At 47.0% G+C, this 25,144-nt stretch overlaps 1 protein-coding gene across 1 annotated transcript; it reads left to right on the top strand.

Annotated features, from left to right (window-relative positions):
- Positions 1-22,338: 22,338 nt before the first annotated feature.
- EMP1 (epithelial membrane protein 1) lies at positions 22,339-24,921 on the top strand (the record flags this gene model as incomplete). Its single annotated transcript, XM_080361397.1, has 4 exons — positions 22,339-22,416; positions 23,688-23,781; positions 23,900-24,040; positions 24,688-24,921. The coding sequence occupies 4 exons, from the start codon at positions 22,339-22,341 to the stop codon at positions 24,849-24,851; spliced, it is 477 nt and encodes a 158-aa protein (XP_080217523.1). The 3' UTR covers positions 24,852-24,921.
- Between the last annotated feature and the right edge of the window lie 223 nt (positions 24,922-25,144).

The following is a 25,144-nucleotide window of genomic DNA, read 5'->3' as shown; positions in this document are numbered from 1 at the left end:
AAACTATCTATCTCCTACTTCTGATCACTGTTGACATCCTGTCTATTCTTACTAGTGTTTCTCTATGCTCTTCAAAGGAGTAACCAGAAGCACTCACAACTTTCAAACACTCAGTAGACCATGAAGTACACAGAGGGATAATTGTTTTCTTTGTTTCTTCTGTACTCATTCCTAACATTTCTGTTTTGCTTTTTGACCTCTACAGAGCTTTGAGAGAGTATTTTCAGGAGACTGCCTACAATGAATCCAAGATCTCTTTCGCTGCTGGCAGCGGCTGACTTAGAGCCATTCAGTGTCTCTGTGCAGCCAGGCTGTTTTCTTCCTTGTGGAATTCCCTTGCATTTGTCGCCACTGAATTTCATCTGCCAGGGAGTGCCCAGCTCTTCAGTGCCAGGAGATTTTCTGCAACCCTTTGCAGTCAGCTTTAGATTGCCTCTCTGGAATAACTGTGGGCCACAAGTAAACTGTTAACTTGCTGTTGATGTTCCTCTCCAAATCACAAGTGAGCTGCATAGCACTAGTGTTAGCACAGAGCCCTGTGAGGTCCTTCTGATGAGCTCTTTGTGGAGACTGACCATTTGAAGTGCTCAGGGTGACGCTTGTTTTCTTACTTGTGGTACCAATTGCCAGAGCTCTCCACAGCCAGATCTCACCTTTGAGAGTGGTCTAGCACACAGGACTGCCTGGCACCAGCCTTTTACAGATGCTGTGTGCTCAGACAGCAGGTATGTGAGGACACTCTCTGCAATAACTAGACCTAATTGCCTTAATGGCCTGGACCTTAAATTTAGCAAATACAGGGATGGAACAAACTCGACACAGATGCTTGCTGGTTTCTGTGTTGCTGAATTCCAGGAGATGTGAGGGCTGCATAGAGTCACTGCATGGAAAAGGTTGGGGCTTTTCACATCTCTGGAGGATGCAGATCTGTACAATCCCCTGCAACTCCTCCCCTCCCTTGACTTGAATTGTTCCTGGTGTGCCCCTTTCCTTTCACTATGGCTGATGAAGGCAGCCTTGGACAAGTTTCCGCCAACTTTGGACAAGCCTGCACATAAAAGGATCCTCCTTGAGCCACCCACCAATAGTGGGATGGATCAGAAAACAAAGCAGTGGGCCAAATGTGGGCACAGCACATTCTTCATGCTCCTTTGCCAAACCACATGCTCTCTGAGCCAGGATCACTTAGAAGTTTGTCACCCTCATATCCTCTTCTGAAACAGCCCAGCTCCTCCTCATCCATCCCTCAGATGGCCCCAGCTGTGATTCTGACCTGCAAAATGTGTCATCTGCTCCTGAATTTGCAGCTGTAAATAACCTCATGGTCATGTGGCCCATGGTTTCAGGTGCCACACTGTCTCTAAGGTGAGAGGGGCCACCTTGGGGGAAAGCAAATAGGAAAGTATCCCAGGCATGAAAACGCTTCTGTGGTTCTTGAGACAGGAATTTCTCTCACACCCATCCCCTCCCCTCCCCTCCCCTCCCCTCCCCTCTATTCCTCCCCACTGCTTAGTGCAGCTGAAACCCAGCAGCAGCATCAGCAGGCAAGTTTAGTCATTCTACCACCTGGGTATCAGTTACACCTACAGGTGGAAACCAAGCAATCAAAAACAAGATGTCAGCTTTGCCAGGAGATTCTCCCCAGCTCCCAGTTTGGGCCCAGTGCCAGTCCCTGTTACATTTCAGCATCCCAGCTCTTCCCATGACAGTGTGTTGAGTGTTTATTGAGGCAGGGGCATTTCGCTTCACATGTCTCTAGCCTTCATGGAAGGCAGAGAAATTCCAGAGCTGCTTTCCTGGGCAGCACTGAGCAACCCAACACCACTGACAGCCAGGACAGGCAGAAAACAACAGCTTCTTTGTGTCTGGGTCAAACCCTCCCATTACTTGTTTCTGCCTGCTGACATTTCCCTAGATGGCAAAAGGATTTTTTTAAATTATAGTGACAAGGTGGCCTTTCTTGTATTAAGAACTCAGCTTTACAAATAACACATGGTACCCAGTGAGGCACTGGCTGAGCAGCAGCCTGCCTTCAGAGCCTGCTCTCCTGGGAGGAGAAACCCCCACAGATCTCCCGTGACTCAGTGCCTCTCAGCTCAGTGATTCTTTCCAGGCATTTTGGGAGGGACATAGTGGGTATTCAGAGACCTGCACGGGCGAGCAGCATCAGCATCTGCTGGGACAGATTCGGCTGCCAGCGGTGCAGGGAGTGGGACAACCAGCAACTGTGGCTTGTGTGAGTATTGGGTGGGATCGATTTCCAGCAAAGAGGAAGGCTGGGCATTCATGTCTCCAACACACCCATGTATCCTGCTTCTCTACAAGGGAACAGCAGGGACAGCAGTAAAACCCTTCTAAGAGACAGAGATGCAGGACAACTACCAAAGACTTTGCATCTTCCTTTTTCATTGCTGTGTCTGCCCTGTTTTCACTCTGCAATCACTTGTTTTGGTAGTTGCAATATGCAGAGGTCTCTGTTAACTTTCAGAGCTCCTTGGTCCATGGCATGGACATCACCTCTACACTGACCCATGAAAGTGACACCGCTGGACTGGAACAAATGGATGGAAAGCAGCACAAGGAACCTCCACAAGCAGCAGTGCAGCTCACAAGCATTCACTGCCTGATCAGAGCTGGTCTGCCCAGCCACACCACTGCTTCTAAGTCACATGGAGGCCATCCTTACCATGAAACTTGGAGGGATCAAAGGAGATCAGTATCTCCCTTCTCCTCCACCCTGACCACTTTTCTTATACAGAAAAGGACTCTACAGCCAGCCAGACTGAGCTGCTGGTGATGTTTGCTGGGAGTAGCTGATTTGTAAGTGGTCTGTGAGGCAGAATGGCCTCCTTTCCCATCACCTGTGGAAAATATCACCAGTTTAAGGAGTATAAACAGCTATAAGGTACCTGAGTTACAACTGAAGTACTGCAAGGGGGTTCACAACACATGACTCACTGCCTCTTTAGCCACAATAATAGAAATCAGATGTTGAAGTTACCTGTCACATTCACTGCACATTGCTCACCCCAACACATGCACAGCAGCACTGTGAAGAGGACCCAACTCTCAGAAAGCTTTTGACCTGTTCTTCTGGAAGTGATGAAGATGATGGTGCCCCTCATTCCTCTGTGTTTCACCCTGAACCTGTACGCACATCATTCACACAAAACCTGGCCACTGCCAAGATATTGTTAGAGGTTATTCGGTATGTGCCTTGTTTTACTCAGTTTCACCCTGTAGTCCAATTTTGCTCAGTATTATAAAGTAGATCCACACTTTTGCATATCACAGAAGATGTAACATTTGTTCTCAGCAAGGTAGGGCTTACAGCTTTGGGGTTACCCTTAAGCTTCAGACCAAACTTCAAAAATCCTCTCAAATAACCATATCCTCCTCAGCATTCCTTCAGTCCACCTCTAAGTGTCCATATTCTTCACCTGGGAGTATTCTCTACCAGTCTGCTGTGTTCGTTGCTTCATTCATTCTCATTTTTTTGTCTGGTGATGTCTTTGATGATGTATGCCCAGATAATTCTCAAATTCAAGCGAACTTTTTGTGTCATTGAGTTGTTTTACTGATTTTCATTCCACATCCACAAAGCATCACCCTTCACAAATGCACTTGAAGTCAAAAAGCCTGGTCTCTCTCTTTTCTGTGCTATCTAATCACCCTCAGAGCCAGGCAATGTGGTGAATGCTCCTTTTCTCCTCCCTATTGTCTAGCTCATGTCTTCCTCCACGCTCCTAGCACAGAGCTGCACAGGGACATGATGTCTCTGACTTTGGCTAGTATTAAGGTATCACAGATCAGCCAAGAAATTCCCCAATCCCACAGCACTGCTGGAACTACACTAGAGCAATCTCCTGACACAGAATTTGAGGTAAATTCTCTCAGCAATGAGAACTTTCAGCTTTCACTGACATTACCACTGATAGGTCCTCTTTGAGGGTGAAGTATGTCTCTGAAATTTGTGGGTGCAAGATGGACATCAGCATCTGAAGAGCTGTGAATGACATTGGCTGTCTTCTCCCCCGCTAAGTGCTCTGTCACGTTGCAAACTCTTCTCCAGCTCTGTCTGCTGTCTCTGTTAAGTCGCTTCCAGCTTTATTTCTCTTGCAAGTTCCAAAGACTCCCGCCCTCTGAATAGCTAACTTTGGGTTTATTTTCCCCCAGATAATACGTATGCATTTTTCCAGTTTGAATCTTCTGTTATTATTTCCTTCCCATATCCTGCCTCAAACACAAGGGAGCCACGAAAGTGGTGACTGTATATTACAAAAGGAGAAGGAATGGAGTAATGAAATTTGTTGTGTTTGTGAATGCATAAGGCACAGAAAGGGAGGTGTGTGTACAAGAGGAAGCAGAGCATAATTTTTGTTCTCTCTCAAAAAATCAGTGGACAACTGGTAAGAAGCAGGGTAGCAGGTAGCAAGTACAGAGAGAGAGCTTAGTTCAATGCTCAGTGTCAGTGCTGAGGTAATTCTCTCTTTACCACTAGTTCCTTGACATCGTGGCACTGCTTCAATCCCTAATTCAAAATCAGAAAGAAGCCATGAAGTCGATGCAAGTTGTTCCAGTTCAGCACTGCTGCAAATAAACCCAGCAGCTGGCACATAGCGTGACACGTGTAGATGTTTCCTCTTTCAGAAGGGAACCATGCCTCTGTAGTCACTGACATCGTTTCCCTCTTTGTCAGGGAATTAAAAAGCAAACCTAGAGATCCTCCTCTCTCTTCTGCCATGCAGCAGCACCAGGAGGGAGAGGATCTCCCAGCCTCCTGTCAGCCCTCGACACTTTGCTCAGGGAATTGGAATTCAGAGGCGCTTTCATCACTGGCTGCATCACCCAGGGTATTCATCCCCCTCTGCCCTGCTCTGCCCTGTCAATGCCCAGCCTGTCTTTCCATCTCAGCTACACTGCCCTGTTTTCCTTCTCCTCCCTCTTCACTACACACTGAGCTTGGTGCTTTTCCCCTCCCACTAACCCTTCCCCTCACTGGGAGACCTGTACAGATACCACTGCCCTCCCTAGCAAGCTTCTCTGGGCTTTTCTTGTCTTTTCCTTCAGTTTAGTTGAGTAAGTGATCTGCCTGCTTGGTTTGTTCAAATCCAGGTCCCTTGCAGTCTCTGCCATTTATCTTCCTAGGCTAGCACTCTCCTTTCCTGCATACATGTAGAGCCTGTGACACTACAGGTGTTACTGTGTTACTTAAATAAATGTATCCTGAGATTTTTTAAAAAAAAAAAAAAGTCAAGATATTGCAGAGAGTAAGAAGCAAGTACAGTGAGCCTTCATGCGCCCTACACGACCTTATCTCTGGATGCAGAGGGAGAACCTACAGCTTTCTCAGGATACCAACATCTGCTCTAAGGAGAAAGTCCAGCAAACCTTGAGTAGAGCTAACATGTGCAAACAGCCCATGGGAGCAGCAGGTAAACAGAAAGATGTCCAATTATCTAACCTCAACCACAGCACAAATGGCACTTGTCCTTGCCTTGGTCTCCTAGCAAAGGTCCATTTCTACAGCCAATGACACAGTTGCAGTCCAGGACGCAGGACAGTCATGCAGCTAATTCCCTTGGTCAGCGCTAAATGAAAGAGCAATAAGGCACCGTCAACTTGTGTCATTTCTTGGTGCTTGCAGGATTTTTTTTTTCTCCACTAACATGGTAAAACCTGTTGGTGAAGCAATGAGTAGTGTGTACTGCACAATACAGCAGCCACAGAAACAGAGGTAGGAATGAGCCAGGAGCAGGAGAAAACAATAAATAAAACCAGAATGGATGAGAGAGGCCTTCATGTGCAGCGGAGAATACCACCAGCCACCACCTCTTTGAAGTGGAATGGGAGAGGCTCTTGGGGAAAGTGACAGCTCAGGTGGGTCTTCCAGGGCAGAGGTAACATTTGCACATTACAAGAAAATGTCTTCAGCTGGGCTGTTTCCCATAGAAAAAGAGAAGAGATTGAGGTAGAGGTAAAATGAGACAGGAAGCGCAGTTCCCCCAGTCTCATAAAAGCAAGAGGAGATGTCCTCATTTCAGAAGGCTTTCATCTCACTACACCTTCTTGTGCTCCAGAGCATGGATGAAAGTTATGTTTTCCCAGGTTCAGGTCTCTTTTCCCAGAACCAGCCAACTCATGCTGCCTCTTCCAGGTGTTCAGAATCTCAGCCTGAGGACCATCACATTCAGCCCACCCAACAGCATCTAGGACAGCAAGGTACTTCTGGGCTAACTGATGCTCTGAGAACTAGTCCAAACCTCTCAGCCAGTTACAAATAGTTTGTCACTTACCCCATCTGGCTGAATCTCCAAATCTGCTGCAGAGACCACAACGTGAATGTCAGTACTCTAAGGCAGTGTGAGATGTGAGTTCACCCACTACACAGGGGAATTCTAATCCATCCTCACCTCCCTTTCCAATATAAGAATGAAAGGTATGATCCTTTTCACACAGTAGGACAAAACTAAATTGTAATCACTATGCAAATTATGGTAGGAATGGTCTCCTTATCTCATGCTCATATTAAATTTTATTCCCGTTAAGAAACAAGGGAAGCTTTGGGGCTTCCCAGATGTGGTAGACATGATGCAGGAATGCGTTCTGGCATAGACCCCACTCATAATGCTCAAGTCCTGGAGGGAACTATTGCAATTCTTGCCTGTTAAAGCTTTGTGACACACCATTTTTACACAAATACTACAAAACACAGGGCATTTTCAACTCCGTACCTATCACTCACTTTCAAAAGTATGTCAGTCTGTCAGTCCTTAGTGATTTTGGAAAAAAATGTTTTGGTAGGTTTTTTTTGTTCATACAATTTACCAAAGTACTTGGTCCGGAGAATATCCCTGCCATCAAATAAAACGGAACAAAACAACCAAACAAACATAAAAAACAGACTGCACAGAGGAAGAGTTACATCTGTTTAGTGTTGACTGCAATCCACTCCTTTCTTGTGCCGCTGAGCTTGTAAAGTCAGCTTCCCTAAGCTGGAAGTTTAGTGGTCCTTAGAGGGACAGGAACATGACAACATACATTAGGGAAATGACCCAAACCATAAAGGTGTGACTTCCAATATCTGCTTCCTCAGAACTGAGCTAAGCTATAAATAAGGGAAACATCGCCCTCTCCTCCCTACTAGATGAATGCTTCCATTTGAAGCCCTGCAGGGTCATGCGTGACAAATGCAGTTTATCATACCGCTCTGAGATATATCATATGTCTCTTCAAATTACTGTATCACATGGATAACCCCAGGAAACATATACAAACAAATCAGTTATACCACTACAGAGCAGTATGAAACTTGTTGGTTTCTATTTTTTCAAACCCACACAGTAGCTCAGGCTCAACCCCGCCTTCTCCATGTCATGACAAGCGGAGAAGTAGCAAACAGCATGGAGTATATCACTTCCACTTGTCCTGCAACCAGCCAGCAGGATTTTGCACAGAGCAAATAGCACATGTAAGAGAGAGGAAAGGGTTTACGTATCTTTAGGTGGAAAGACATACTGTTCAGACCAGGGGGCTTAATATGCAATGTGTGTTTGCAGGTAGTTATCCAGACAAGCATGTTCAAACAGCGTATGTTAAATTCCTGTTGAGTTTGTACTTGAAAGCATCCAAGAGAGCATGGGAACTAAGCTACAGATCTCTCCCAGGCATAGATTCTGGCATCTCAAGAAAGTGTAGGGAGACCATGGCCTACTTCCCTTGGCACCTCCATCTCTACAAAGGATCGGTCCGGATGCTTCCAGCTGAGCCTGACCATGCCTCTTCCCTCCCCTAACTCTACACTACATCTCCTATTCCTCATCATCTGTTCCTCCTTTGATCTGAGCTTGCAAAAAGCTCAATGTTTGTCTTATCTAATATCGCTGCAGACGCGTATCTTGTTACACCAAGGACTAACGTTCATACACAGTAATGATGTCCACGAACGTGTGGGGCATGGCAAAACAAGCAGACATAGAGCAGCTGCAAACTTCTTTTTTAGGGAAGAGCTTCAGAAAAGGCATGGCACTCATGGGAAAGCTTCACCCTCTCATGGCCTGTGGAAATGCCAATCCAGATTCCCACATCTTAAATTCTTATGGCTTTGACCTGACCACCTCCTATTAGTTGGCTGTAGGCATTCAGAAAATGCCTGTGAAATGAGTGATGCTTAAGTCAAGGGACACCATGGATTATGGTGTGTGGATCTTAGGCAATTCAGCCTTAGTGTGTCAAACTGGCAGCACGTTTTAGGCTTTTGATCCCATGATGAGACTTCTCACGTCATGGGTTTTCTATTGCAACCCGCCTTGTGACAACCACACACCCTAAAGGGAGAAGTTGCCAGAAGCACACAGAAAGACCAGCCTCTTCTCTAGATAGGTGGATAGGGCCGATTCTCTGTCATACAAACATCCTGTGAAAGGCTTATTGAGCTGATGCTTCATCCACAGACAAACAGCCACACAGAAAACACAACAAATATTATCAGCTTGAAATGTTCTGCTACGTTCACCTTTTGGTAGGAAATTCTCACACTTCTACCATGTCTCCCTGTTCAGATGCAAGGTGAAAATATCCCAAAGACCTGCCAATCTGCTCAGTGGAAGCTGAGCTCTTCCTGACCTCATTGTACCCTGACATAGGGGGGTACCCTCACTTCCTTAAGCCATCATCTTGTCCACGTGCAGCATTACTCCCAAACAGGAGCAGCAATCTGCACCTTGGTTTGCCTGACACTCGCTCTTACCCCCTCTCACACCCGGCTTGACAGGTACAGCAACAAAAATGAAGCCAAAGGCTGGCAGGGTACCAGTGCTCCTCCAGGGCCACAGTCACAGCCCATGTGGCCTGTCCAATTATTTTTCTTTGCTGGCTGGACACCAGACTTTCCAGATGGAGAGCTAGGAAGCAATGCTCCTGTGGGCAAGCTGCTGCTGACACTGCAGAACCCCGCTGCCTCCCTGCGAAGCATCAGATGTTGGCCGTTGCCTGACACAGCCTCCCAGGCCAGAGAGCAATTTGGACAAAATGAGTTTGCTCTCTCTGAACAAACAATGCTTTGCCAGGCATGGGTCACTTCATATCCGGCTTCTTAGGGGTCTCCACTGTTGTTGTCCCATGTGAGTGTGTTTTAGATGCAGGTGTTTTGGTTGCTGGGTCTCAGATAAGCAATTCTGTGAGTGTGCAGGCAGCTGTTCTTTGGCAGGTGGTTAGCTACTCATTAATAGATCTGAGGCAGAAGATGCCTCACCACAGCTGAACTCTGGTCTACAAAATCTGCTTTGGGACCATGCACTCCAGCATTTTGTGTGGAGCTGAGCATCCCTCGCTCTAATAAACTCTGATGGGGGAACAGGGAAGGGCAAACGGACAATGCAGCTCAATGCAAATGCCAGCTCCTTCCACGAGACAAGCAAATATATTTTCCTTTCCCTGGATCTTGTGTTCATGTATATCACTAAGAAGCACATTCCAGCCCATAGGTTTTAAATATAGTTAGCCTTATTCCCCTGAGGTTGTCTGGGCATGATGTCTTTGCCCACCATATGTGTCATCTTTGATGCTGTTTTATCCATAGCTATGTTTTTAAGCAGGTTGCTATAGTCTAAAATTAGACTACACAAATATCAATGACAGAAGAGAGAAAAAATAATCTGAAAGACAGCAAGGTCTTTTAATCTGTGTAGGTTTCAAAGAGCACCAGCTTTCTCTTTCAAATAAAGGCAATCTAGTGTCCTTCTAATTCAAGTGGGAAAGGCCTTTACCAGGTATTTTATCACTATCTGCTTATGTCTTTCTGGGCCCCAGCAAAGGTAGGCTTGATTCCTTGCAGTAGCAGATCACCAACTCTATCACATTTTAACCTAGATGCTTTCTGACAAACTATTTCTCCCTTCATCCACGCCTCAAGCACATCCTCACTCAGTCTTGCCTGTAGCATCTATGAGACAACTACACCAGTCAATTCTCTGCAATGCAAAGGATCTATTTTTAGAGGTCTTTGAGATTACAAGAAATGCTGACCTCAGAAAACTGTGAATCACAAATTCCTCAATCCATCTTCCTTGCCTGCTCTGCTTCTGTGGAAGAAAACCCCTGCCATCTGGCCAACTTGCTCCAGAGTCACCACCAGGCCAGAGCTGCGTTTTGAGCATCTCTGCTCCTTGATATATTCCCAAAAGTCTTGTGCATGCCAACCCCACAGGTCCGATTTGTATTCCCCTGTGCCACCAACATTGGTAACTTCTGTCTGTGCAGCATGGGGAGGGGAAGCAGTGACTCACCCAGCATCACAATGCCCCCTGCCAACCAGTTGTTTGTTTGTTTGAGTATTGTTGAAGTCCCGTTGCCACATTTGTAACTATACATTTTTTTTATGATAACCAGAAGTTCAGTTTTATAAACAGATGCTGTTGTGAGCCTCTATTACTCAGCTGGATGAGCGTCAGTCGTTTTTCCAGGCTGTGGTCTCTGTACTGCACACTGAGTCAGACACAGCCCTACACAGATTTCTTTGAATCGCTGGTTTCCTCCCAGAGACTCTTGACTCCCTGCCAACAAAGCAGGGCGTAACTCATTCTTTTTTTTTCCCCTTCTCCCTCTCTTTTAAAGCCAGACTGATTCATAGTAACTCCTGTTAAAACAGAGTGGAAAGACACCACCCTCCCGCACCACTGGAGGAAACTTAAACCAGCAGCAGGTCACTCCCCTTCACTCCAGCTCCGCGCTCCAGGACATTAGCGCTGCAGCCCAGCACGCTCCTGCTCCCACAGGTGCCGGCACCAGCCCCAGCCAGCACGGTAAGAGCTGCTCTCGAAAATCTTCAGCAACTTTTCTCGCTCGCTGGTAGCTGCTCCCCTCACCCAGCAGCTCCAGCCTGCTTTTCTCCTCTGTTCTGCCACTTCTCTTCACCTTGGCACACAAGCTGCCTACGGGATGCACCTTAAACTTTCAGCTTTTGCTTTGAAGTCCAGCTGCATTGCGGGGCAAAGCAACACTGCAAGATGCCCTGGTTGCAACTGTAAGGTGACGGCAGCAGCAATTATATTTTTGCCTCCAGGGCATGTGCACCCACGGTGCAGACACAGGGTGCCCAACCTGGGCCAGCCCTGGCATAGAAGCTGCCACATGCTTTTAAAGCAGTATTGTTTACAAATGTGGGGAAACGCCTGCTTGAATTTAGGGCTGCTGGTTCAGCATTTCTGGCTCTCGCTCACATTTTTCTGTGTCTCTCCCCTCCATCAGTAGTTTGCCAAGCTTTAATTTAAAACAGGAACAATCATTCCAAGTGAAGTCAGAGAGGTCCCAAAGGTGCAGACTTTGGGGTACAATGAAGAGGAGGTGTCTTTTTGGTTCTCGGCTTCTGAGACAGAAACCAAGCCCCATTTCTTAAGAAAAGCCAGGCGATGGGTAGAAATGCATGCTACGCCTTCCTTGGCAGCGCAGACCCTGGAGTGGGGAGCGCTGAGAGGCGAGGTGAGGGAGCGGGTGGAATTGCTAAAAGCACCACGGGCTGCCTGGTGGGGTGTGGTGGGGGAAGGTGCTGATGGGAAGTGTAGGATTGCAGAGACTGGCAATTTTCCTTATTCACCTGCCTTTTTCCATGCAACCACCCCTTCTCTCCCTCCTCTTCTTCACCGGTTCTCTCACTTCAGCTGTCTGCTATGGTTTGTATCCGGCAGTCAAAACTAGTTTTGAGGTCTGAGAAAGGGAGTGCAGCAAAGCTAGTTTGTTGGCACTAGCTTTTGGTTCCTGTTGCAGAAACCCAGCCTGCCCCTGCACAGTTTCATGGGTCTGAAGGAGAGCGAAACAGTATTTAGCCCAGTCTGGCTGGGAATGGCTGGGGCTCAGGCTAGTGCTGTGGACAGTTACTTTATGAATGGCTTAGAAGCTGATCTGACCTTAACCCTATGGCAGAAGGATGGATTTTGTGAATTTTGATGTGCTCCCTGGCCATATTTCTTGCAGCTCAGTTGTGCAGGGGTGCCTCCTGCCTGAGAAACAGATGTGTATGAGTGGTAGAGAAGCTGACTGAGACAGCGAGCATTTCCAGGGCAGTCAGCAATCAGTCTGGGTAGAAAGCATTTTCAGAAGTTGTCATTTAGCATGATTAGCAAAGAAATTGGTTTGCAAAATAAAAAATAAATAAATAAATACATGCTATAGCCACAGAGCAACTTTCACTCAAAAGCTTCGAATTCTTCAAGGTACCTCTGAGAGCAGCTTTGCTCAGGACCTGCCCACTTGACATTTCTGGACAGAGTGGGATTCTTTTCTGAGCAAACACATAAAAGGGAGCTGAGCATGAAGAGTGTGAAATCATGGAGCCCATTAGCTATTGTTCCTGTGATAACAAGTCTGTAAGTCAGCCAAATGCCTCCACCCAGCCCACCTCATACAGCCGCCAAACCTGGGGATTGTGTACGCTGAGAGAGTGCGGGCTTAAAGACAGCTTATTTATATTTCCTCGCTTGGGGATCACATTGGAAAAGGATCCATACTGAAGTATTTTACTATCACTGTAGTGCCTGGGAGCACACCCTGAAATGGAGCTTATTCATGCGAGACACAGCACACCCACCTAAGGAGTTCCTCCCAGGAGGCTTTCGTGGAAGCTCCCCCCGCTGTGACTAACCATTCAGACACGTGGCACGCAGTCTGAGCCATTCATCCAGGCTGCCCTCATGTGAGAGGGAGCTGGGCATCTCCACCAGGCACGTGCCGTCCCGAGGCAGACATCTGAGACAGGTAGTCGAGCCACTTGGGATCTTGTGGAGAAACACCCAGTTTTGGAGTGGGTGCCTCAGAGCTGCAGGGTTGCTAGTGCTCCGCAGTAGCCTGCTGAGGACAGAGAGCCCTGAGCTTGGAAAACCGGCCCTGCTGGCCTAGCCAGTGGTCTGTGAATTTTGCAGTGTGCGAGCAATGCAAGTGCATGCAGGAATTACTGTTTGGTGGCCTGGGGTGGAGCAGAGGTTGTATTTTGAGACGGTTCTGGGAGATCTGCTGCTGATAACAGCCAGTGTTTGGTTTTGTGTTGCCTTTTTTTTTTTTTTTATTTGGTAAAAGACCCACCTCGGGGCCTTGTTTATAATGAGATAGGGCAGATTTGCTGCAAGCACGAATCCTTCTCTCTGTTTATCACCCACCAAGCTGCAATGCTGGCACATGACACTCAGCCTGAGCCTGCTTCTGTTTCCTCTGAGAAAAAGCAGGAGGGGTGGCAGGGTACACGCTGCGTCCTTAGCCCTGCCCACTCCCACAGGGGTTCACAGGCCACATCAACCCCACACAGTGCTTGCGACTTTTCTACTTTCTCACCCCCCAGTTCCTGCTGGCTGCTGGACGGGATGCTCTCTTCACCGAGTGCTACACCCAGTGGTGAAGGGGGAGGCACCTGATGCCAGGCTGAGATTTGCCCTTGGATACTCAAGTGCCTGACAAGGCAAGAAATAGCACCGCTACACCCTTCAATCTCAATGGGCTCCTATGTATGTACCCTTCAATAAGGAGGTGACAGCACTGTCACCCAACACAACACAGGGCAGGCTTGCAGGGCATGGCACTCCTAAATTTTTTCTTTCCTCCTGTTCTCTTGAAAAGAAAGTAATGAAAAAGGGCTAAAAGATGAGATTTCTTTACCCTTCCATCAAGGCAGGGAGAAGAGACACAGAGGCGCTCTTTTACACCTCCAAAAGGGAGGGCAAATAAAGGGATTTCCTATCTCCCTGCCTGAAGATGGATGCTTAATACTTAGTGGGTCTTTTCTGCTGAGGCAAAGCAACATGCACAGAAAAGGAGGCTCTTCTCCATGGCTCTGCTCTTTTGACAGCCCCTGCCAGGACTGGTAACTAACTGGTGGCCACAGTGCCGTGACACTGGCCTTGAAGAAACATGCTGAAGCACCAGCAGGAATGTGACTATACAGATCCCCTGTCAGAGCCAGTCCACATTGAGTCATCCCACAATAGGACACAGGGTCCAGCAGCAGGTGCCCTTATCAACTGCTCAGAGAGAAATTTGGAGTGACTCCTTTCTTAAACTGCTTTCTGCTGTTTTACCGCATGGAGAGCACCAAAGCAGCATGTCTGGGGGCTGCAATCTGGAGCATGATTTCTTCAAACCCCGCTGGGAGAATTTTGGAAAGTATCTCCTGTGTTAGAATAGCTGGACAATGAACAAAGGAAACTCTAGGCAAATTTGCAACTCCACACACCCTCCTCCTTCTGAACTGTTTGCAGCAGGGAAGAGAGTACATGGAAGCTGCTCTCTTAGTAAGACAAAACAAAGCCGATGCCTTGTCATGGTAGAGAGGGACAAGTCAGGTCAACTCAGCTCCAGAACACATGTTCCCCAAGGGAGTGACTCGTTCACCACGCTCATAATTAAGAACTATCCCTTTTCCCCTATGAAAACCAGTCTGCACGGCAGACATGGGAAGACACCCATTATGAGAGCCCAAGGACGGGTCTGGGACTAGGCCATCCCCTGCCATGCAGTGAAACGCAATGAACTTTGAGCACTGAAATGGCTGACAGCAGGTGAGCGGTGACTCATGCCAGAGTTTTAACTCTTACAATGTGAGGCCACCTGGCAATGTTTGGTTTAGAGGAAATCTGTGGTGAGGGCCTTTGCCGTCCTTTTGCCCTCACAGGGCAGAGTCTGCTCAAGGAGGGGAGCTGTAAAAGCAGTTGCCATGACTGGGTCCAGCATCCACATTCTTCTCATTCCTGAGAGACATCTCTGTTACTTAAAGGCCCCAGTAAGCCTCTGGGAAGGACAGTGAGAGAGAAACATGGGAGCAAGAGGGGAGCGCTGCAAAACGCTCAGGGGGAGCGGGCCGGTTAGGGCGTTGCTGAAGACCAGCTCCAGGAATGTGGACCACTGCTGAAGTAAAGCTGGGCTCCGAGACTGACACAGCTGCTGGTCATGCCTGCTCAGGCAGCTAAGCCACCCTGCCTGCTAGATGGCCTCCAGCAGCTGCAGGCAGGCCAGCATGGTGTGCCCTGACAAGGGCAGTTCCTGATGCCCTGTGGAAAACCATTTCCACATGTAACGTGAGCTGGAATGATCCTTAGACAACTCTATTAGCCCATACTAACCACAGCTGTAAGAAGCCCTCTTAAAGCCAGATGGGGCATTTTACCTCACAACCACCTTTACCCCACCCCACACAGAGCACCAACCAACGCCAGGCTGTGCAGCATCCTCTTGCTTCTGCTTTATACTTATGTTCCTGCTCCCCCCAGTCCATCACTCGAGTACTGTGAGTTGAAAGAAAGAGCTATCTCACAATTTTGCGATTTAATTCTGAGCAGTCTTTTCTAAGCTGGCCTGCAGGAACAAGGACATCCTGGAGGCAGACTGACCCAAAAAGCTGTGATTCTTTAGATGCCTAAGTTGCATTGACCTCATAGGCTATAATGTCACGTTCAGAGGTTGTTTTGCAGTCTTGAGAGAGACGGATGCTACAGTGTATGTAAATCAGAGAATTGTAGTTTTAATTTTAAAATGCAGACAAAAGCACAGCTGATATGGGCTCCATGGACATACCACCTCTATCTAAAGGTTGTTGCAAGGAGGAAAAGTAGAAAGTCCCACCAAAAAAAACCCAATCTGTGCACTTTTGCTCACAAGACCCTGTAACTTTAACTTTCCCATCAGAGCTGTCAGATAGTTTCTCCCACATGGGCACTGTCAGTGTCATAGTCGCACAGACAGACACATGCACACACATAAGAAAACCATGCATAAGCATGCAGGCAGACAGACACACACACGGTTCAGCGCTGCTCACGGGGAAACCACAGATGCACACTCCCATTTAGGGAGGGAGCCGTGCAGAGCTGCAGATGCACAGTCCTACACATACCACATCACCGCCCAGACTGTCAGCCCTCCCTCCCACAAACGTTTCTCATATATCTCAGCATCTTGTCTGAACTCCTGCAAGTCCCAGCGACTCCTTTGTCTAATTCACTCACTCAGGGACCATTCAAGGCATAACGGGTGAGAGTGCTCCCCATCACACTTCCAAACGTGCAGAGAATCTCTTCTGTGCTTCCATTAGCTCTGAGGTACCCTTGCCCAACCCATTAGTCCCAGCCCTTCCTTGGTGTGTCTAGTGTGAAGAGTGACAGTGTTTTCCTCCAGAAGCAGCTGCTGGCTGCCTGCCAGGCCCCAGGCAGCTATCTCTTCCCCTTCCTACTACAAGTGAGCTTTGGAGTTTCAGTTGATGTTGTCACATGGCTGGGTGCTCGAGGGTGGTTTCTTCTGGAGAAAATGCCAATTTCTCACTGTCTATCCTAAGAGCTCTGATAATTCCTCCACTCCTATATGAATCACAAGCATGAGAACTGGAAAACCCTTGCATGTCATCATTTGTGACTTCCCCTTGCATTTCTCAGCGAGTGGAGGTTCATTAGTAAGGGTAGATTGTAAAGGACTGCACCTGGTCCCACAATAAATTATATACATGATGGGGCTTTCCAGCTCCCCTGTGAAGGCAATTTTCCTGATCCCTTGAAGACCATACTGCCAGGAAACATTTCCCAAGAACCGGATGAAATCTTTCACTTACTTAAAGCTTATTGTCAGTTGTAGCTCCTCAGGCTGCTCTACGATTTCATAGAATCATAGAATAGTTTGGGCTGGGAGGGACACTCAAAGCTCATATAGTCCTGCAATGACCAGGGACGTCTTCAACTAGATCAAGTTGCTCAAAGCCCCGCCCAGCCTGGCCTGGAATGTCTCCAGAGATGGGGCATCTACCACCTCTCTGGGCAACCTGTGCCCGTATTTTAGCACCCTCATTGTAAAAACTTTAATTTGCTACTTTTTCAGCCTTGCTGTACCCTTTGTGGTCACCACAGCCACCACCTACGCATGCACAAAATCTTCTCACTGCCATAAACCAGAGGCTCCAAAGGTCTCCGTGTGCCCACGCACACCTCCTGCCCAACCCTTTCCCCACACATGTGAAATCTCTTTCCAGAGGCACCAGCCTACTCATCCACATGTCTATAAAAAGCATCTGACTTGCAAATTGAGTCAAGCCAGTCTACCGAGACAAGGTTGCCAACAGCAGTGCTGGCCTACAATGGTTTATAAAAGTCTGGAGTCAGCAAGGACTCTGGATTCAGCTGAATCTCAAGCAAGAAACAGAGCAAAGGGTGAAAGCAAAAAGATCCTCCCCTGTCGTTGCTTAAAGTTGTCATTAGTTTTCTAGTAACAATGTAGTAGGTTCAAAGTCACCATGCCACCAGAATAGCAGAGAGATCTTCACATCTTTGGATCCTGCCAAATGACCCTGGGCATGATGAGCACTTCTGCACATATCACACACAATGACAAGACATGCAGTTGTAGCAGGGCTAAGATGCAGTCGGGGCCTCAGCTCAGTCAAAGGCAGATCTACATATTTTTCAGAAGGTTTCGTCCCACTCTGGGCTTTATCTTACTGGCAGTACCATGGCAGCATTATGGCAGCATTACTATTTGTAGCTTGGCTACGTACTGAGGAATGTACCAGTGATGGAGGTAGCAGTTTGTAACTGTTTCAAACAATATAAAACACATTTTATGTTCTCTCCCATCCTCTCCAATTTTCTCCTTTCTCTTCAAGTGGCCTTGGCCCTGATTTGAATCACCAGTATTCCTGGTCTGGCTCTGTGACACCTCAGACAATGGCCAGGTTCATGTGCTTTCTCTGTATATTGGAACTCCTACTGCCACCATCAGAGACAGCATACTGGCTGAGACAGACCACTGGTCTGACTTACTACTGCATTCCTTATATTCTGTGGTGGCAGTTGTGGAAGGCAGAATTTCTTTCATTTCAGTTGCTTTCAATCTGTGGAAATTTTTGTTGACATTCTGGCCAAAACCATTTGCTTTTTTTCCCAAAATGCCATCTTTCCCGTGTGGAAAAATTGAATATATCAAGCCCAAGGGACCTGAGCTGAAAACCTGAATTTAGAGGAGTCAAGCAGTCACCATGGTGCTCACAAACAATGTGATGTAGGTGTCTTCTGCTCCCCAGACACTATAGGCTGCCATAGGCTATTGACCGAGTTCTCCATTCAGCCAGCATCTCTCACAGTACATTGCTCCCACTCGTCCTGGGAGAGGCAGTCCCAAGCAGAAACTCTCCACAGAGGAGAGTGCGAATGGAAGTCAGATGAGCTACATCCTTTAGTAGTACTCCAGATCTGAAATATTTCAGATTTAGTTGAGTGCTCTGATTTTTCACCCCAAACAACCCGATCATTCCTGCAGAAACATCCTGTACACCTCTCCTCTGCTCCTTTCACTGCAGTGCACTTTCTGCTAGAAGCAAAGGACCACTACCTAATCTGTCTTACCTTCTTGAGGAATGCACTCCCTGTATTTGAGGAATCATACTGTTGGCCTTTGCCGTATCTCCAAGTGGCACTTTGCATTCCATCCTGATGCTTTGCTAAGCAGCAAACCAAGGGCAAGGACTCACTTCTCCAGATTGCCCTCCAAATAGAAGGATCCAAAACACTTAAGTAGACAGAGGTGCGATATGGGTGGCTACACTTTGGCTGCATGAGAAGACTTTGTCTTAGGTTTTAATGGGTAGTGCTTGCCTGCTTGAACTTGAACTAGGGTGCAGCAGAGCTGTGTGTTGTTCACCAGTATGGGTACTCCTGCATGGCCAGAGGAATAGTCTCTACACAGATAAGAGTCTTTCACGCTTATCTGTAGGCCTTTTTTTGTGCTTAAGGCTGTTATGGTAATAGTTGTTCATGGTTACTGTTGGTGTGGCTTGTTATTTCTCTTCATTCATCATCCCAGGAAAATTCATTCTGCTGTCATAAGTGAAAGATCTTATTTTGACTCACACAGGCTGTTCAGCAGGTGCATGACCTTCTTCCCCACCAGCTTGTCCTACTTCAATAGTAATTTACTTTTATGTCGCAACCCTGTTTTTGTTGGCTTAACTGGGGTCGCTCTTTGGGAAGACATACCAGGAGACTCCAGGCCTCCATGACGACATGGTTCCTTGACTGGTTCTTCAGAAGAAGTCGTAAAACTGACAGTGTGTCCTGAACAGCGGCAGGGTTAAATAATTGTGGTTTTGAGAGATCTGGGGTGAGTCAGTGGAAAAAACTGGCAGCTCTAGGAAGGCTAAGACTGAGTCACAGCCCAAGAAGAACCTAAGGAGCTCCAAATCCAGCTGCAGTTCAGATAGGAGAATGGAATAAAAGGCATTTGCATGCAATGGTGTCCTATTGCTCCAGCAATGTGACCCCACCCTGTAGCAGAGAAAGATGTCTCACATTTAGCAAATGGAAAGAGTGTCCTGTCACTCAGCAACGGTCTGCCAGTTCCTCTCTCTACTGTGAGGAAAAGTCTGTGCTGTACTGTCAGAGATGACTCTATTTTAATGCCATTAGTTCACCCACTGCTCCTTTGGGTTTGTTCTCTAGTGTTTTATTTAAAAGGCAGGGAGACATGAAGGAAGGGAAAAGTGAATGGAGAGGGAGGCTTGTGCTTTAGCTTAAAAAGGATCAAAACTAAGCTGTGAGCCCATATCCCTGGAGGAGTTTGCATTTGATAACATGTGTATCCAGGGAGAGGTGCTGACGTTCTCAGGAAGTTTGTGCACTGAAAGCACTTGAACTAACAGTGCTCTCAAGCAGTGCGAGAACAGGGCAGAAAATGCAAAAGGAATAAAGGATTTGGTTTTATTCTTAGCCTATTGGTCAAAGTTCTGGGTGGTGTTTTGTGGGGTTTTTTTTACATTGAAAAGTAACATTTATCTCTCATTTTTATTTCTGAATGCAAACAGAAAGTGCATTTAAAAGGACCGTTCTTGTGCCTTAGGTGTCATGAAAGGAGGTTTTTATTCTTTCAGGTACAGGGCTTGTTTGAAGGTCCTCAAAATTAAATGGTGAAAAACTTACTGTATTTATTTTTAAAGAGACCATGGAAAAATACATCCATCTAAGAAAGAAGAAAGTTTAGCCACTGTTCAGTAAAGGCAAATTTCATAGCAGGCAAATTTGCCGTAGTTTGGTGTATGCATACCAATACACTGTGGTGGCAAGAGCACTTGTTACAGTTTGTGTAAGAACTAAGGTAATCAGGAAAAAGGATGACAAGAACTCAAAGAGATGGGAAGATTTGACTCAAAGGCTGTATTCAAGGCAACTCCTGCAGATACTTAACTTAGTTATGGCAACAGCAATAGTTTCTCATCTCAAGGTACAGTGGTGATATCCATACCATTTGCCATCCAGCATTTTGAAACCCTCGTTCCTTTTGCAGCCAGTGGAAAGAAGGGGTTTAATGCTCAGATCTGGTGTGTTCATGGGTAGCCCGCATGTATTATGAATGTGTATTTTAGCAATGCTGAACTCAGAAATGACTGTCACTGCAGTCAGAAGGGAACTTCCAAGAAGGCTATAATTTCTACAAGTTCGTCACTAAGGGAGGTGCTGTGACAAGAGAGGGCACAGTGACCAGGCCGTCCAGGCAAATCAAGCCCTAGAGCATGAGGAGTTTGCTAGGATATCCCAAAGCAGACAAGCAAGCCCAGCCCATGTTCAGCAAGTCAGGGCTAAACAACTCCAGAGAGTTCCCCCAGATGAAGGAAACCCCATAGCTGACAAATTCTTGCTGAGGGTGTAGGACCAGTCACCAAACCTAATCTGTCCTTCTAAGGAGTTGCCTCATTTAGGTGGGAGGAGTGACCCAACAGAGCTGGTTCCTTGAGATCTTGAACTCAAAGAATTCCTCCTCATGACCAGCTAATGCTGAACTGGATAAAGAGCCACTGATGGAGAAGGCTGCCTGCCCACTGTGGTTTGGGAAATGGTATCCAAAGCAGTGCAAGGAACAGCTGCAGCACTTTACAGGAATACACTCCCACACGTGGCCACAATGAGATGAAAAGACAGAAGTGGAACAGGTGGAGTCACTGAGTAAAAAAAAAAAAAACAGCCACCACTTTTATGGGACTTTACAAAGCCTTTTGTTACATTCTGAGTGAAAGACATCATAAAGTCTAATTGTATTGTTCCATGACAATGTTACCACACCCTGTACAAATGGTGACAGCATATTAAACCTTACCTGAGTCACCTGGACCAAAATAAATTGACAGCCAACATTAATCAAATTCTTGATACTGCTCCTCAGCACCATTTCAGTACCAGCGCTACCAAGAGAGCAACACAGGCCTGTGAAACTTCTAGGAAGCAGTTTGTTACTGATCCCAGGGTGGACCAAATGAACTCTTCTGCCTAATTTCTATAGCCGTAATGACCTGTTACTAATAAATTCCTGAAAGGAGGGGAAATATGCCCGCTGGCTTTGTGTGAATTGGCTGCACTCTGTCTCACAGCTTAGATTTGTTCCTTGTACTTCACGTTTTCAGGAGAGAAGTCAGCAGCCTTGATGAACAGTGGCATGAGAGCTATCTAAAGCACATTTTCCTCCCAAAAGCCTTGCCTTCCCAATCAGGTGTTCATCAATGACAAGGAATCTTACAGAATGTAAAAGCTTGCAGAGTACAGAGCCAAAAAAAAAAAAAAAACCCACAACAAAAAAACCCAACCAAAATAATTTGCATTATAAGAGAATGTTATTGCAGTAATAAACTGATCTACATGCTTTTGAGTTTTAAAAGGGAAACAGGAAGTTTTCATTGCAAACACAAGCATCTTCCTCTGCCTCAGAACACCCCACTGATGTTTCTGTTGTGGTTCTCCTCTTCACATAATGGAGCAGGCCATTGAGTAGAGGTGGTCTCCTAGTCTGCTCTCCACCACTGTTCAACACTCAGGAACACACAGTCCACTCCACACCACTTGCCTATGTCCCAGAGCAGCTGGAAGAGGTGTGCCATGGGAGGAAAAGGGAGAACAGGAAGAGAAAGTTTTTCCTGACCTCTGTGAGTCCTATGGGCAAAACCTCCTCTTCCTGAAGTGTAGGCCTGGAGTATGTCATTTGTCCTTTACATAACCACACACCCATTTAAGCAACCTGTGTGTATAGTCAGGCTATTTTTAAAAGGCCCCCAAGCTAACTACCCCTGCTCTACATCTCCTCCCAAACAGGTTCCTTTACTCCAGGCTTTCTTTAACCTCTTGAGCAACTCCCTTGCAGATTTTGACAAAGGTTTTAGCAATGTTTTTTTGTGACTACATGGTACCAGAATGGATTTAAGATCAACCTGTTTTCTTGCATGTAAATAAAGATTGTAGTAATGCTATTCTTTGACTTAGCCATTCTCTTCACCTCCTCCCTCTATTCTTGTTCCCCTCCAGAGTTCTCTGTATTGGTGACACCACCTAGAAGGGACCCAAGATGTTGGTGCTACTGGCTGGTATCTTCGTGATTCACATTGCCACTGTCATCATGCTCTTCGTCTCCACCATTTCCAATGTAAGTAGAGGTCACCCTAGATGAGACATAGCTATTGCCTTCCACAGCAGTAGCCAGCCCTTCATATAGCTGGAAGAGGGACAGGCAGGTGGCTGCTCAGATTTGTAGGTGAGGGACATCTGCTTCTGCTTATGGCAACGAAGCTGGTGAATGGTCTAGACAACAAGTTTTATGAGGAGCTGCTGAGAGAACTGGGGCTGTTTAGCCTGGAGAAAAGGAGGCTGAGAGGAGACCTTATTGCTGTCTACAGCTACCTGAAATGAGATTGTAGCATGGAGGATATTGGTCTCTACTCTCAAGTACCAAGTGATGAGAGGAAATGGCCTCACTTAAAATGTCTTCATTGAGAGGGTTGTCAAGCACTGGAACAGGCTGCCCAGGGAAGTGGGTGAGTCAGCAGCCCTGGAGGTGTTTAAAAGATGTGTAGATGAGGTTCTTAGGGACGAGGTTTAATGCCAGTGTTTAAGGGTTGGAGGGTCTCTTCCAACCAAAATGATTCTATGATTCTATGATTCTGTGAAGCTGGGATGGGTGTGCTCAGGCAGCACAAAGGCAGCTGGCGTGGTACAAGAGGCAGCCTCCACTTGCCGCCCCTGGCTCCCGTATCGCAGAGCCAGCAGCATCTCAACACTTCATCCAAGAGAGGGCAAGGAGGAGTAGGGGAGATCAGCAGATGACAGCTCTGCCGCGGTATTTATCATCCCATCTGGCGGGGCCAGGCTGTTGCACAACTGGACGCTCCTCCATGCCTGTTTTGACGGCAACACTCCACTGCCTGGGCTGGGGGTGCCGCCACAAGCACCGCTCCCAGCGCTGCCCAAGTGGAAAGCCCAAGCCAGGAGGGTGGGGGCTGTGGGGGCAGCCGCCCCTCCTCCGGTGCCGGGGAAACCCGGAGTGAGGCTGCCCCCTGGCGGTTCAGTGGGGGCGGCGCGGCCGGGGCGCTCCCCGCTGGGGCGGATTTTGGGAGCTTCATCTCACCCTCCTGCCGCCTTGCAGAGGGAGAGGGAGGGGATGCTCTGAGCGGTGTCCCTCCTCCCCGACCATGGGAACAGGTTTCCCCGGTGTTTTGCCTGGACTGAACGCCTCCCAGCTTTAGAAGCTCAAGTCATCTCCCATCCGCTCCAGCTGTTCAGCTGCTGCCCATACATGCTGATGTGTTCAGCTGTCTCCTGGCACTTGGGTGACTGTTGCTCCTGCTATGGTTTAGTCTGTCAACAGGCCAGAAGAGCATCCTCCCCCACTGGTGACATGACTGTTTCATCCTGTTTTAGGTTTGGATGGTGAGTTCTAATGGCACATCATGGGGACTCTGGCTACAGTGCAACCAGAACTGCTCACAGCTGGTAGTCGATACAGGTGATGAGGGTAAGTTAAATCTGCATTTTCATGGTGCTGATGAATTGCAGGACATTTATGCATGATACCAAGGTTGAGTCCTGACCTTTCTCAAATCAATTGTGTGTGTGTGTGTGTGTGTTCATAGGTTCCCTCCAAGCTGCACAAGCTTTTATGATCCTCTCAATCATTTTCTCCGTCATCGCACTTGTTATGTTCATTATCCAGCTGTTCACCCTGGAGAAAGGCAAACGTTTCTACATCACTGGCGCCATCATGCTGGTTTGCTGTAAGTATACACACCTTGCCGTAGTTCTGTGTGTACCCCACTGCCTCTGCAAGCACAAGCAACCACACGTGTCTGCCACACACAGCCATAAGGGAAGGTTGTTAGACAGCTAAAAGTTGCCTGTGGCTCAATTTTTTTTATAAAACAAAACACCGAGGAAATGGAAGGCCAGTTTGTTGGGCTTTTTTGTTTTGGTTTATTTGTTTGTTTTAGAGTTGTTTTTAGTTTTTACTGCATGTAATTAAAATATTTCCAGTTTTCCATTCGAAAACTTCAGTGGGTTTTGCAAAATACCTTTGAAAGACAACAAAGAAGATTTGGGTATTTTGGAGAGCACAGGAAAAAACGGAGTGCTGCTGCTCATGGGATTCAACATGTAGCACTGAACTATCTGCAGATCTTATTACTGATTTCCTCCTAACAGAGGTTTATCCCCCATGGCATGCACTAAACAAGCCCCAATTGTCTTATGACATCATGTCTGCAAGAGAAATCCTCCATAAATAAGCCTAATGGGCAGCAGCCACTCTCTCATATGGTACAAAATATGCATTATGATCTCAGGAGACCATGACAGTTCTGAAATCTTGAAGCAATGCTGGTTTCTGTGCATTTTCCAACTCTCTTTTTCCCCCTTCCTTCCACAGGGTTGTGCATTCTGATTGGAGTCTCCATTTACACAGCTGAGTTCACAAGCCAGATGCCTGGGTTACCAAATCCGCACCATGGCTACTGCTTCATATTGGCCTGGATCTGCTTTTGCTTCAGTTTTGTCATTGGCATACTCTACCTTGTTCTTAGGAAAAAATAAGGCTGATTCGAGTCTAGGGGAGAGGGTTGGCTACTGGGAATGGGGAAGAATTGCTCTGCTGAGAGAACTGTTGGGCTAATAGAAAAAGATGGAAACAGCCACCATCATCACCACTGCCACCACCACAGAAAAATCACTAACAAAGCTATAATCCTCAGAAACTCCTTCACCAAAGACAGGGAGAAACAGCTCCACCTGATCTAGCACTCCTGGGGCTGTTGCACTAGAAATCTGCAGGTGACCCAGACAGCTGTTCTCCTTTTTGCAAAGTTATGTCATACCTGCACAAACCT

The sequence above is a fragment of the Nesoenas mayeri genome (genome assembly GCF_963082525.1).
Source record: "Nesoenas mayeri genome assembly, chromosome: 1".
Classification (NCBI taxonomy): Eukaryota; Metazoa; Chordata; class Aves; order Columbiformes; family Columbidae; genus Nesoenas; species Nesoenas mayeri.
Note: the sequence above shows the minus strand (reverse complement) of the source record. Positions and strands in the feature narration are given on the sequence as shown.